The sequence below is a fragment of the Bombyx mori genome, chromosome 20 (genome assembly GCF_030269925.1).
Source record: "Bombyx mori chromosome 20, ASM3026992v2".
Taxonomy (NCBI): domain Eukaryota; kingdom Metazoa; phylum Arthropoda; class Insecta; order Lepidoptera; family Bombycidae; genus Bombyx; species Bombyx mori.
This window is the reverse complement of record NC_085126.1, coordinates 4313774-4329541: the sequence shown is the minus strand read 5'-3', so window position 1 is coordinate 4329541 and position 15768 is coordinate 4313774. Positions and strand designations below refer to the sequence as shown.

The following is a 15768-nucleotide window of genomic DNA, read 5'->3' as shown; positions in this document are numbered from 1 at the left end:
CGTTTTTACACCTTTCTCACAAAAATGTACTTCTGTTAAGCCCCAATAAGAAACTCCCAACCATACCATGAGCGAGGATGGAAAATGACCTCGTTGGACACGCAGAATACGGTTGCTCGCTTCTTCACTACTGTGTGCGTACACCTTATCATTTTGTTTGTTGTAGCTCTCTTCTACGGTAAAAATTTTTTCATCCGAAAAAAGAATTTCCCGATATTTTTTTCCCGCGTACCGCTTCAACAAAGCGCGGCATCTCTTCAGTCTCAGGTCCATTAGACGAGCATTCAAACGATGTCCTGTTTTTCTTCGATATGCCCGAAGCCCTAAGTCTTCATTTAACACCCTTTTCACCGTGGTTCTGCTTAACCCCATCTGAAGGGCCAACAGTTTCTGCTTACGTTTGGGATTTCTTTGAATTCGCGCCTTCACAGCTTTTATCACTGCTGGAGTCCTAACAGACCGAGGGCGACCACTTCTTGACCTGTCATCTACACTAAAGTCTTCATTGTATCGTTTGATGGTACGATAAACGAATCTTTTGGTTATATTCAAATTTTTCAGTATGTTAAAAATTTGAATTGGCGCGTAACCGCAACGATACAACGCAATAACTGCAACACGGTCTTCTTTAAGCGTCCACTCCATATTTAAAAATGAGTAAAATTATAAATGTATACTATTTTTATTTTCATGAACAATTCGAAATTCGAATTCAATAAACTTTTTTGTGGCCAGCATTCTAAAAGAAAAGTTTTTACTGTGTGACAATACTTATGACCTGACTAGTTATCTATTAAAGAAAACCGCATTAAAATCCGTTGCGTAGTTTTAAAGATTTAAGCATACATAGGGATATAGGGACAGAGAGAGCGACTTTGTTTTATAACTATGTAGTGATGAATAGAATTTATAAAAAAAAAAGAACAACTGTCTATATTCGATATTGAACAACAGTATCATGCAAATTATAATTTATTTTGGTTCAATGAATATTAAAAAAAGCCTTGGTTCAACTAGACTACTAACTAATTCAGTCTAGATATAATATAAACTAAGCTTAAAGTAACGCAATGTAAGTAATGATCGAGCTACTGGGCGAACTCAACTGACATCGACCATAATCATTGACACCGTCAAGATTATGATAAGATTTATTTATTAAAATGTCTCTTCCGTTTTGTTGTTGCAATTTTTTCTTCAATTATGTTTTATGATCGTAGGATTTGTAAATTTGTCTACACAAAGAGGAAATTTGTTTGTAAAATTGAGGAAGAAAAGGTGTTAAGCTGTTTTGTTTTCCTGGATAAGGATGACTGCTTCTAGTGCTAGAGTTTTAGGTGTCTAATAACAGTTTTAGCGGATCGGGTGGATCCGTAAGGACGTGTCTAGAACTTCGACGGTGATTGGGTCCTGCGTGAGTCAAAGTGGGGCAGTAGTCAGTAGTAAAACTATACTAACTACACACACACAAACACCAACATACAAATCAAATCAAATAAAAAAAAAAATTAACATAAATGAAAGTTCATACTTGTTGAACGTCAAAAAGAACTACCGCCAATTTACAAAAACTAGCCTCTGTCCTGAGAAGAACTGGCAAGAAACTCAGCGAGCATGTCTTTTTTCTTTTCTTTTTTTATATTAGTTTTTTTTTTAAATATTCATTTTTACAATGAGTATTATAACGTAACAATTATTGTAATATTGAAATGCCCGGAGCGAGAACTCATTTCCACTTTGTGCAATCTTCTACACAGATACAGGTCAAGCTGATAAAAGCGTGTTAAAATACTTACAATAAGCGAAAGTGTCGTAGCTAAAGTCATGACTTTTCTTCCGTACTTGTCGGTGAGATGGCCCATTGGGGCGCCAAGGATGATCGCCGATATGTAAGTGACTGAGGTCACCCAGGAAATGTCATTGCTGTTGTACGGCTCCGGCGAGGGCCCACCCGGGGACTGGAGCGAGGCGATCATCGGCGACAACCAGCCCTGGATCATTCCGAAGCTCAGCAGCGGTATCGTTACTGAGGACAAAATTTGTAAACTGTTAAAATCGGATTTCGGAAGATTTTAAGTCGAAATCAAAATATCGTTTTTGAAAACAGCTCTGAACACAAAGAGCTCCAGGCCCTAAAATTGCGATACTTTAAGAAAAATATTTTTCTTTTGTATAGAAACTATCGACATCTTGTAGCTGATGCCCCTAAACTTATATGTTGTTAAAGTTAAGACATTTAAATATTGTATAACTAAACACAGAAAAAAACAATAAATGTCTTTATTTGTTATAGACCAATAGACCAATTAAAATTTTATCAATTTGTAGTTTCTGAAAATTTACAAATTCCTTCATTAAAAATAAAATATAGGATAGTTATTATGTTGCTACCATCTACAGGAGCAATGAGAAACTAAGCGTAGCGGAGCCATCTAGTGGCCGACGCCCGTAAATATTTTTGTTGAGTGCTTGAGTTGCTTTTCTATAACTAATTTATGTATAGTATCTATGAATAGCTTGTTCTATTCATTTATGACTACACAAAATAGCAATCCGATTTCTATTGAAGTTTTTATACCGCGCAATGTAATAACATTAAAAATATTTCACATTACATTGCTTGTTGACGAAAAACTAACTTTTGCGTTTTTTATTCTGAACGTTTATCCTAGGAGAGTAAAGTTAGGTACTTGTATTAAGAATAAAACCTATTTTATTTAAAATCGATAAACCCATGTGATTCAATCAAGGATAATTGCAGAGCAATTATCGGCAAACGAACATTTCGTGCCGCGCAATATTGGACAGCTATTGTGTATTTTTATTCAGACGACTGTTCTAGTACGTTCCGCACATAATTTACTTACAAATAGGCTAATTGTATTAATCCACGGACGATCACGAAACGGTATTGCCATGTTTAAAAAATATACAATTTTATTACTTGCGCGGCTGTTATGGCAGAAGACTTTTGTTTGAACCTTCGAACCGGATCTTTTTTTTATTTATTGCACTACATGAAGAAGAGCTCAAGTTAAGCGATTTATTAATTAATCCCTTTAATTTAAATTTACTAATCCCGCTATGTGTACTCTATTAATTACACGTAACGAATGTCCCACTTCTAACTCACGTGAAAGGTAGTTTGAAACGCCATTTACGATCCTCATCACACACGATCCTCAGCTTCTCTCATCCAACTATTGCCAGCAACGCAACATAGCATATACCCATATTTTATCGTATTGTAATTTGGTGTATAACGATTGTGTAAATATAAAGGCCAGTTACATAATCTCTATGTATAAAAATGAATTGCTGTTCGTTAGTCTCGTTAAAACTCGAGAACGGCTGAACCGATTTGGCTAATTTTGGTCTTGAATTATTTGTGGAAGTCCAGAGAAGGTTTAAAAAGTAGATAAATATGAAAATGCTCGGAATTAAATAAAAATAACAATTTTGTTTTTCCTTTGATGTTTCCCCCGTCGGTCTTTTATCTATCGATTGAGGCACTACGAAGTCTGCCGAGTTAGCTAGTTTTAATAATAAAAATCATGTATAGCCTTTCACACTAAATAAAATATAAATAAAAGAAAAGAAAAGAAAAAAGGAAAAGGCAGAAGGAGGTGGCTCAGGTAATGTCGATAAATCGAACAGCGCTGATTTTCAGTCACCCCCGTTTCCCTTTGGTTCATTCCGGAAATCAAGGCTAGGTACGTGTGTACAGACTAAAAACCTGGTATAAACTAGTATAAAATAAAGAAAAACAAAAAAATCTAATTAAATGGTGAACCCGAATACAAAATATACATAAGAACACACAGTAATAAAAACCTGTAAGCAGCCTAAAATGAAACAACTAAGAAAAGAAAATAAAGCACGATAATACATTTTTATTTTTATTTTTTTACTTATTGCTTAGATGGGTGGACGAGCTCACAGCCCACCTGGTGTTAAGTGGTTACTGGAGCTCATGGACATCTACAACGTAAATGCGCCACCCACCTTGAGATATAAGTTCTAAGATCTCAGTATAGTTACAACGGCTGCGCCCCACCCTTCAAACCGAAAGGCATTACTGCTTCACGGCAGAAATATGCGGGGCGGTGGTACCTACCCGCACGGACTCACAAGAGGTCCTACCACCAGTACATCGTCGTACTAAGCGAGGCCTTTCAATACATAATGATATATACATCGATTAGCATCAATACCAAATGTTTTAACCGTGCACGAACAGACAAATATACAAGCAAAGAAATGTAGACATCACCACCGACGGCAGTTTTACGACAGCGTTTTAATTACAAAAAAGAACATACACAGCTCATTGAAAAGAATGTTGTATTCCAATCACGTCTAGTAATGGCTTATCTATCGGTACGGTTGGCAAAAACATTAAAATTTTTTTTTCAATTAAATTTGGATGATAAATTGAAAAATCTTTTTAGTGCAATTTTTAAACATATTATTGAACGTTTTTAACATTCTGATAACAGCTTGATCATTTGCATTAATAAAATTCGAAATGTTATGATTTTTTCATGTTCGACAACGGCGCACTAACACCGATAGTGCTACCGTTAAAATTAACAATAAGTAATGTCATTTTAACGAAATTTAAAAATATAATAGTTTTGATATTTGAAAATGTAAAGTTTAGTGAAAACGTTAATAATAATTAAATGTAAATCATCGACTGAAACAGGATGGTGTAAAAGAAACAATAGATGAAACAGAATAGTCTTTTCCTATGACATATTTTTACCTCTAGGGGCCTTCTAGTGACCTCGTCATTCTAGAGAAGATCCGGCGAGAAGCTCAGTGGGTTTCGCCCATCGAAAAACTCATACCAAATTCCTATGCAGCATGCTACGTTCACCCACGTAATTTGGGATCAGAAAAATAAAATTGTCATCGCTAACTTTTTCATCGTAAATTGGCCCTAATTCATAAAAGACCACAGGCTCTCAAGTTCGATTGCACAACTCTTTTGTTAGTGTAAAATCCATAAATAAAAGGAAAAGCTTTAGAAAAAAACAACATTAGGCGTATTAGTTTGATGAATCTATTACAAAACATGTAAATTATCGCCTTTTGTTTACTGTCAATGAACTCCTGTTTTAAAGAATCCAAATTTTTGGCTTGAAAGAGAAATTTGGTTAGTTGGGAAAACGTCCCAAACAAAGAAACAGTTCCAACCCTAAACCTTCCTCTTTTATTTGAGTCTGATAAAATGACGTTGAAAATATTACCACAAATGTTAAGGAATGAGTGCCGAAACAAACCAAAGTATTACTAGTTCAATGCTGACGATATGTTTTTGTCGGTTTTCCCCAATTACTTGTTGCCAAACCAAAAAAAAAAAACTGACGATCCTAAATTTTTACGTAAAAGAAATAACGAGTTAGCATTCAAGGTGTTTCCAAAATCAGATGAGAACAATTCTCGAAACTTCTAAAGCATTTTAGCTTGGAACAAAATAATTAAATTTTTTATTTGCATTTTTAGTTGCGCTAGTTAATGGTATGATAAAAATGTTCTCCATAGACAAAGCAAAAGTTTTTTGACTCTGAGACGTAATACTCATGAATTTTAGAATAATTTTAATAGCTAATGGACTGCACTATGCAGCCGTTTGGCTGAGCTCTAGCCTCTGCTGAGGTCCATGAGCGATGGTGACCATTCACCAACATGTAAGCCGTATGCCCTCGTATATCTGTAAGACAGTAACAGAAATGTATTTGTTTAAAAAAATGTAAACAGTCGCCTCAATTTAAATCATACGTAAATGAAGTCCAGTGGCAGTGAATAAAATTACAATTAATTTTTTTCACTGCTGTTATTCACAGTTGTCATTCAGCATTAATTTGTTTGCATGTTAGATGTTTTAAAATATATCTCAAAAATATTCAGTGTCATGGTAAGTTTGTTGGCCTATTGTTTATTGCCATTTTGTGCGCAGAGATATATGAGTCGACTATTAACAAAGCCGGCAATGTGACTTTTGGACAATTATTGGTAAATCAGAAAAACGAATTATTTACTTTGTATTCCATTGGCATTCACAAATCTCTTCTGAACGACATCTTAGATAAATAACAGGTTAAGTATTAACCTTTATTTAATGCAGTTTTTGAACCGTATTCTTTGAAGGAGACGATTATATTCAAATCAATCTGTATTGACTTATCGATAACATTTTTTTGTCCAAATGCACAGATTGCCACCTTTGATAATAGACGACTCATATATAGTATTGGAAAATATGACGTTAAGCGTATAATTGCAAATTTAATGCAAGTGAAAACGCGCTGCACACCTAATTCAAATTATTTAAAAAAAAACATAAAACTAGACCATTCCATATTGTAAGTGTTTATGTGCAAGTGAATTGATACGCCCTGGAAATACAGGATAATTGGTGGTATATGTTTGGATTGACATGGATGTGAAAAAATGTATTTTAGAAACGATATAAGTATCACCCTTGTCATAGCGATAAAAGATATCTCATTTGACTCGCTTAATTGAAAAGTTTTATTCTAATAAAATGTATCTTAAACTTTTAATCATGAACGAACAAACTTATGGATGTAAACGAACATACAAAAAAAAAGAACGTATGTTGTGGTCAACAACACAAACCATCATAAATCGTATTATTTTTATTGTTAACTAGCTGACCCGGCAGACTTTGTAGTGCTTCAATCGATAAATAAAATACCTAAACTTTTGTATAAAAGAAACTTAAAAAAAACAAAAGGAATCCGTTTGACGGGGGACACATCGAAGGAAAAAGAAAACTGTTATTTCTATTTAATTCCGAGCATTTTCATATTTATCTAATTTTTAAACCTTCTCTGGAGTTCCACAAGTAATACAAGACCAAAATTAGCCAAATCGGTGCAGCCGTTCTCGAGTTTTAGCGAGACTAACGAACAGCAATTTATTTTTATATATATAGAAGAAGAAGATAGAAGATATTCACAATGTAGAATACATATTATTATGTTACAGTTTTACAGTAAGTATTATATATGGATAATATATATTTAAACAATATTTTTTATTTATTTTAGTGTTTATTTTGCAAACGTTATCTATATGTAGGGCATCCGATTTATATTCTAGGAGCTTCTATAAAACCTTAATCGACCCTGACATTTGGTTGATTATGCAAACATTGTTTACGAGACCGGATTGTTTCGGAATCAAATTGGAAAAACTCGAGATGCTCCGACGATTTTGAAATTACGACGATTTTCATTGAATTATGCTGTTCATTACAGCCTGGCCACGGGACATTCGCCGATGCGAATATTCGCGCGGTGCGAACGGCGAAGCGTCTAGCGACTAAAACAAGCGCATAGAAATGTACCTAACAAGCCACGCGCACCGGCGACCGGCGAAGCGACCGGCGAAATGTACCGAGCGAATCGCGCGATGCGGCGGGCGAGCAAAACAAATGCATGAATACGGACGGCGCGAGCCACGGAGTCGAGCGGTAGTCGCGGCGAATAGTGCAGTGATTAAATGAGTTTAGTTGTTTTCGCCGCGAAAAATTACGGCCTGGCCACGGGGATCGGCGGTGCGAACAGCGAAGCGGTGGGCGAGGCGACCATTCGCGCAGCACCGTTTGCAGGCCACGGGTACTCACGTTCGCCGCCGCGACTAGTAAGGAAGTCCGACAGCGAAATGTCTATATCGAAATTATCTCGATATTGCTTACAAATGAATAGTTTTTTGGTTCAGGACCTATTATTTGGAAAAGATTGTGAAGTACATGATTTGAATAAGAATCGGAGTATACCTATAGATGGAGAATTCCACAAGAAGTACGAGAAATACTTTGGGTGGCTAGACTTCCAAATAGCTGGTCTAGCTAGTATTTCAGCTATTTTATTTTTTTATTGCTTAGATGGGTGGACGAGCTCACAGCCCACCTTGTGTTAAGTGGTTACTGGAGCCCATAGACATCCACAACGTAAATGCGCCACCCACCTTGAGATATAAGTTCTAAGGTCTCAAGTATAGTTATAATGGCTGCCTCACCCTTCAAACCGAAACGCATTACTACTTCACGGCAGAAATAGGCAGGGTGGTAGTACCCACCCGTGTAGACTCACAAGAGGTCCTACCACCAGTAATTACGCAAATTATTATTTTGAAGATTTCATTTTTATCACACGATGTTATTCCTTCACCGTGGAAATCAATCGTGAACGTTGAGTGTTGTTGAGTACGTATTTCATTACAAAAATTGGTACCCGCCTGATATTCGAACACCGGTGCATCGCTCAACACGATTGCACCGGACGTCCGTTAGGCCACGACGACTTTAAAAATATAAAATAAAAAATAAATAAAAAATATAAAAATTTCGGCGTTAATTTTTCGCGGCGAAAACAACTAAACTCATTTAATCACTGCACTATTCGCCGCGACTACCGCTCGACTCCGTGGCTCGCGCCGTCCGTATTCATGCATTTGTTTTGCTCGCCCGCCGCATCGCGCGATTCGCTCGGTACATTTCGCCGGTCGCTTCGCCGGTCGCCGGTGCGCGTGGCTTGTTAGGTACATTTCTATGCGCTTGTTTTAGTCGCTAGACGCTTCGCCGTTCGCACCGCGCGAATATTCGCATCGGCGAATGTCCCGTGGCCAGGCTGTTAACGCCGAAATTTTTATATTTTTTATTTATTTTTTATTTTATATTTTTAAAGTCGTCGTGGCCTAACGGACGTCCGGTGCAATCGTGTTGAGCGATGCACCGGTGTTCGAATATCAGGCGGGTACCAATTTTTGTAATGAAATACGTACTCAACAACACTCAACGTTCACGATTGATTTCCACGGTGAAGGAATAACATCGTGTGATAAAAATGAAATCTTCAAAATAATAATTTGCGTAATTACTGGTGGTAGGACCTCTTGTGAGTCTACACGGGTGGGTACTACCACCCTGCCTATTTCTGCCGTGAAGTAGTAATGCGTTTCGGTTTGAAGGGTGAGGCAGCCATTATAACTATACTTGAGACCTTAGAACTTATATCTCAAGGTGGGTGGCGCATTTACGTTGTGGATGTCTATGGGCTCCAGTAACCACTTAACACAAGGTGGGCTGTGAGCTCGTCCACCCATCTAAGCAATAAAAATATAAAATAGCTGAAATACTAGCTAGACCAGCTATTTGGAAGTCTAGCCACCCAAAGTATTTCTCGTACTTCTTGTGGAATTCTCCATCTATAGGTATACTCCGATTCTTATTCAAATCATGTACTTCACAATCTTTTCCAAATAATAGGTCCTGAACCAAAAAACTATTAATTTGTAAGCAATATCGAGATAATTTCGATATAGACATTTCGCTGTCGGACTTCCTTACTAGTCGCGGCGGCGAACGTGAGTACCCGTGGCCTGCAAACGGTGCTGCGCGAATGGTCGCCTCGCCCACCGCTTCGCTGTTCGCACCGCCGATCCCCGTGGCCAGGCCGTTAGATAGTTTTTTTTTCTGCCTATGCTGATGGCTTTGAGAGGCTATTTAAGCTTCACCCAAACGTTTGTAGGTGAGCTCACGGGGCTCAACCGGAGAGTTGCTAACACTGATCCTAGCAAGAGCAGTGCTTCGCAGAATCTACCACCGGATCGGAAACGCGACCCACTGAGAAGATCCGGCGAGAAACTCAGCGGGCTGCGGGTTAATTCGCTCGTCGAGCCTTTCGTCGCAAGCGACGGGTTCGACGAGGACGGTGACCGGTGCTTGTGGTACCTAAAAGCACCGTTAATGGATCGGGAGGATCCGTAATGACGTGTTTAGGGCGACGTGGATTGTTCACCATTCGGTCTACAGGATCGGGTATGTAGTTTCCAGCGGCCACGACAAGAGGGTTCTCATGTCGTGCCGCCTTCTCAAAGTGGCGCAATGATGCCGAGTGTAGATACTCAAGGAACTCAACAGTAATTACATTATGTGTCTTTGAAGTTAAAGAGTGCTTATTAGGCGCCCTTTCATCAGCTATCCCTAGAAATCCGAGCTACAAAAGATCGGTACAGAAGCACATAATATAATATTATTATGTGTAGCGTGCAACATTCGGGCGTCATCGGGCGCAATCGGAGTTCCCGAACGCGCAGGTGTCCCGTGACGTCATGCAACAAGATTCGCGCGCGTCCATTATAAACATCGATCGTAAAAACATAATTTAAGTTTTAATTTGTATCTTCTAGGCACAGCTTTGTTTACTCTTTTCTTTTTAGTTTATATTTTAATATTGTACACATTATAGATATTATTTAAATGGTGTGTTTGTCTTTTGTATATTCGGAGTGAAAAAATACCGCGAATACGAACAACAAATAACAAACCACATAATTATGTATTTCGTTGTACAAAATTCTAGAGCTAGAGGAAAAACCAATTGAGAACTAACAGTTGTTCTTCGCGGCAACAAGCGCAGCTCAAAACCTGAACTTGGCACATTAAGCAATTGTAATCAAATGCGATGTTAATGATTGTTTTATTAATTAAGTGATTTGGTTTATAGTGTAATAAATAGCGTTGTAATATAGTTAATTACGCTGTAAGATGTTTTAAAATTGGGTCAGTGTTTTTTTTTAAACAATTTAAGTCGTTTTTCGAGATCAGAGGCATACTTAAAAAATTAGATAGCGGCTTGGCTCTGCTCCTGGCATTGCTGAAGTCCATGGGGCGACGGTAACCACTCACTATCAGGTGAGCCGTATGCCCGTTAGCATACAAGGGCAATAAAAAAAAAAAACTAACAGACGGCCCGCCTAATCGTGAGTGGTTACTGCCAACAATGCCAATTATCGGACGTCAGCAATGGTAGCGACAGAGCCAATATGCATATAACCAGAGGTCACGATACCAATTTCGCAAATTGATTTTTTTTAATAAAAATGAATTTGGATTGAATGTATGCGGCCGTTCCTAGTAGGTACAACGTGTTTGAACAATCAAAATAATAATTTAAGGATAAAACAGGATCATCGAAAAAATGCAACTTTACCTATAATTATCTGACCTTTTGCTACTGCGCAGGTTTACAAAGGTGATTTTAACGTCGTGTTTTCGTGTCGCTAAAGTGTAACGTGTAAACTACATACCCGATCCTTTAAACCGAATGGTAAACAGTCGACGTCACCCTAAACACGTCATTACGGATCCTCCCGATCAATTAACGGTGCTTTTAGGTACCACAAGCACCGGTCACCGTCCTTGTCGAACCCGTCGAAAAAAAAAAAGTGTAAACTACATATTTCATGTCCAATAGCTCTGAGCTATAATTTTTCCCGTGTAATGAATTTCGTTAATCAATGAGCGAGACAATCTGCTCCAAGAGTGCATCACCCTTAACAATTACAATTTCCAGACCTCATTGGTCACACAAATTTCACAGCTTTTATTGTTTCCTGCTTCGGAACCTAAATTGGGGAGTGCTCTTAGGAATTGCTTGAGATGATCCCTCATCACCTTTTTATCATCAAACCTCCCGCCATTGGAGCAGAGTTCATCCATATTATCTGGAACCGCTGCGTTCATCGACATTGCGTTTCCAGAGGTTTTTTCTGCCACGTACCATCCGGCTATGGAATGAGCTCCTCTCCACGGTGTTTCCCGAGCGCTATGACATGTCCTTCTTCAAACGAGGCCTGTGGAGAGTATTAAGCGGTAGGCAGCGGCTTGGCTCTGCCTCTAGCATTGCTGAAGTCCATGGGCGACAGTAATCACTCACGATCAGGTGGGCCGTATGCTCGTCTGCCTATAAGGGCAGTTTTCCTGGATCTACCAGCGTACTCTCTCTCCCATGACATAGCTCACTAAGTTTCTCGCTGGATCTTCTCAGTGCGTCACGATTCCGATCCGGCGGAAGATTCTCCGAAGCACTGCTCTTGCTAGGGCTGGTCTTAGCAAATTCTCTCAAGTTCAGCCTGTAAGCTCACCTACCAGTCCGCGCGTAGTTGGAATAGTCTACCAGTGAATCTAATAGGCAAGGAAAAAAGAGGGACGCAACCCTTCACTATTCGGCGAGCGCCATTGCTTGAGGGGTTCTTGTTTTGACCGACTACCGGTTTGACTAGTTTGATGCGATTCGTTCATTGCCGCTGTATAATTTTAATTATGAATACAAAAATAATTTTACATTTAGTGATTGTAATGAAAAAAAAAAAAAAAACGATGTAGCTTAATCTAATGCTAATGTCACACGTTCAGTCCAGTGTGCTTGCTTAGTACGAGTTTTTTAACGTCTCGATCGCGTAAAGTTAACTCAAATTTGTATGGAGTTGGAACAGCGCCCCTAGCGGCAAACGTAGGAACGCTGTTTCAATTCCATACAAATTTAAGTAAAAAACACGTGTGGCACTCGGCGATTGCCGGAGTTAAGCTATTCCATACCATTTTTTTATTAACTTATGCAATTATAATCAGACAATAATAATTTAATATTAAAACAATAATAAAAAAAGACTACGCTATATTTATAAACATTAACAAAAGCAATACATTAACTGTCCCCTTCACACTCATAGACCGCGTGAGAGAGAGAGAGATGGGCAAACTTTTCATGATGCGCATGCAAACACACATTCACAAACACTACACAAGCGCAACGTGTGAATGCGTTGAACGCGAGTTACATGGTAGGCGGACTGGGGGGTGTTAGGTTTTATTTTCGTTACGGAATTTCTTGATTCGGTCGCCGCGCCCAAAGCCCTCAATAAAAGCTATGCAATAGCTTAAAGACTCGCACTTAGACTGTTGAAGTTTTTTTTAAATCTATCAGTTGAAATTTAAGTCACACCGAGTCAATCATCGCTTATACGGCTATTAATTTCCACTTCCTAAAGTGATGAATTCTTTAAATATTAGTATTGCAATGAAGAAGCTACGTGATAATGTATCGCAGCATAGCATGGAATTGGTGCTTAGAAAAATATTTCACACGGTCACTCTCTATTCCATGCTAATCGTAAAGCTATAGTGAATTACTTTAATTTTAATTTACTGGTGGTAGGACCTCTTGTGAGTCCGCGCGGGTGGGTACCACCACCCTGCCTATTTCTGCCGTGAAGCAGTAATGCGTTTCGGTTTGAAGGGTGGGGCAGCCGTCGTTACTATACTTGAGACCTTAGAACTTGTATCTCAAGGTGGGTGGCGCATTTACGTTGTGGATGTCTATGGGCTCCAGTAACCACTTAACATCAGGTGGGCTGTGAGCTCGTCCACCCATCTAAGCAATAAAAAAAAATAAAAAAAATTAGTAAAATTTTTTTGTTTATGAGTACACGTAAGAAAAAAGATACAGAAGAAACGAGGCTATGGCAGAAGTTTTATTCTTTACAGCAGCAGATTAGCCTAGGTCATATTTAGAATGTTGTTAGTCATGCAGAACCTGTAATATCTACAATGGACAGTCTCGAGCTATAGTCTAACTGTCACCACTGATAATTACTTTAAAAATAAATTTACAGGAACTAATCGCCCAAATCCGTTGACTAGAATGTGTTTTTTCTATGATATTTTCGTTTGAATTGCGAGCTATTTTTAATTTTTTTATTGCTTAGATGGGTGGACGAGTTCACAGCCCACCTAGTGCTAAGTGATTACTGGAGCCCATAGACATCCACAACGTAAATGCGCCACCCACCTTGAGATATAAGTTCTAAGGTCTCAAGTGTAGTTACATAGTCAAGTAAGATGAATTGTCCGCGATTATCCACGTATGTCAGTCAATCCGTCAATCTGTGGTCAGTCGGATTGAACGCAACGAAAACTGATCGTGTAAACCGCTTTAATGCTATTTAATAAACGTCTTTTAGAATTGTTTTAGTTTTTTTTTTACTCCTTATTAATAATATATGGTAACTACGCAGTGTCTCGTGCCCACTACTAACAATTGTGACAAAAAACTGCATGAAGTCGCTGTTAAGGCCGTTTAGATTTGATGACGTCACGAAAACGGACGGAGACATTAATTTTTAATTAACATATCTGTAATGCGAAGCCGGTTTTGTATATGCAATACAGATTTGAGATCGTTTAAAACAGATGTTCATCTTAAAAAAAAATTATTTATAAGTTGCAGAATGTTGAAGGAAAAGACCTCTTTTTTGTTTCTGTTTGATATGATGGAAATAAATAATAGTTTAAAAAACTAAAAAAGTACGCTTTTGTAGAAGATCGAACTAAAAAATGACGTTTTTTTTACAATAAAATCATTATTACATTACACTATTTTTAATTCAAATTTATTAAAATTTATTTTCTATTTTTTAGTTCGATTTTCTATAAAAGCGTATTTTTTTAAACTATTATTTATTTTCCATTTTTTAGTTGAATTCCAATTTTTAAATATTTTTTTTCCAATTTTCCAAAATTTCATCTTAATTAGTCGGTAACATATCCGAGAAATAGGTGATCGGCGCGTCTGGTAGTTTCCCTTCTTGGTCTTGTCGCAGACACTCCGGGTCTCAGGAAAACAAAAAATCGCTAATCCTGATTATCCTAGTAAGGATAACGGATCAACTTATTTAAAATATTGAATTGTCATCGGTCCTTAATAAGTATACCAAATTTCGAGTTAATCAGACGTTTTGAAGGGGCTCAAAATCATGTTCAATAAATTCCGTTACATACGTATGAAGCTAATAAAAGCGTATTAAAAAGGACGAACTCTTACGAAATCGCATAAAGATTTTTCATTTTAACCAACGGCTTTATTGTTTTTTTTATTAGTACCGACAGAGAGTTCCATTCGGTTTTAGAATACTAAGCACGAAAAGCCCATAGACAACAAATACCATACATATAAATATAAATACAGCTGCCCGCGCGGCGTGAAGAGAAAGTCACTATTTTATTGGAATGAAGCTGAAATATAGCTGTTTTACACGAATCGTAAGGTGTCTATGGACACCAGTTCTCTTTAAAACTGGTGGACCGTACGCTAAGTTACAAGTAACCCTGTACTGGTGGTAGGACCCCTTGTGAGTCCGCACGGGTAAGTACCTTGCCTATTTCTGCCGTGAAGCAGTAATTCGTTTCGATTTAAAGGGTGGGGCAGCCGTTGTAACTATACTTGAGACCTTAGAACTTATGTCTCAAGGTGGGTGGCGCATTTACGTTGTAGATGTCTATTGGCTCCAGTAACCACCTAAGACCAGGTAGGCTGTGAGCTCGGCCACCAATATAAGCAATAAAAAAATTAAAAAAATACCGAAGAAAAAATTCGTGGCCATTAAGCCTTCGTCAAACAGAACGCGTAATTAGCGCGCGTCAGAGCGCAAAACTATCGCCGCGCTATGACGCCGAGATGTGTTGTACTAATATAGTAACATACCGTCAAACAGAGCCCCAGCGCTATAGCGCTTATAGCGCTGGCGCTCTGTGTGACGGTATGTTACCACAGTAGTACATCACATCTCGGCGTCATAGCGTAGCGCTCTGACGCGCGCTAATTACGCGTTCTGTTTGACGAAGCCTTTAATGCGTTTTCTCTAACGGGTAGATAAGCTCACGATCTAACTATTGTTAACTGACTATGAGAGCCTACAAACATCACTACCCGAATATCTCCGCCCACCTATAAATAAGACGCTGTGGTCCTTATGTGGTATATATCATATTCCCTTCGTATCCTCACGGCCTTGCGAGTTCACAATGTGGATTCATTACGCCAATAATTACAAGATTGCGGGGTTTCGTTTTTAAATATCACATTCTTCTTCTTCTTTGTCACTTTCATT

At 38.2% G+C, this 15768-nt stretch overlaps 1 protein-coding gene across 3 annotated transcripts in view; it reads right to left on the bottom strand.

The window, feature by feature from the left end:
• LOC101738964 (facilitated trehalose transporter Tret1) overlaps nucleotides 1–15768 on the bottom strand; it is a 37072-nt gene that overhangs the window by 18112 nt on the left and 3192 nt on the right. For all 3 annotated transcript variants that reach the window (XR_009975781.1, XM_038018086.2, XM_012695646.4), the window contains exon 2: nucleotides 1797–2026. Coding sequence is in view for 2 of the 3 variants with exons in the window: in XM_012695646.4 (XP_012551100.1) it covers nucleotides 1797–2026 (230 nt within the window). In the remaining variant the exon portion in view is untranslated. The remainder of the gene's footprint in view (nucleotides 1–1796; nucleotides 2027–15768) is intronic.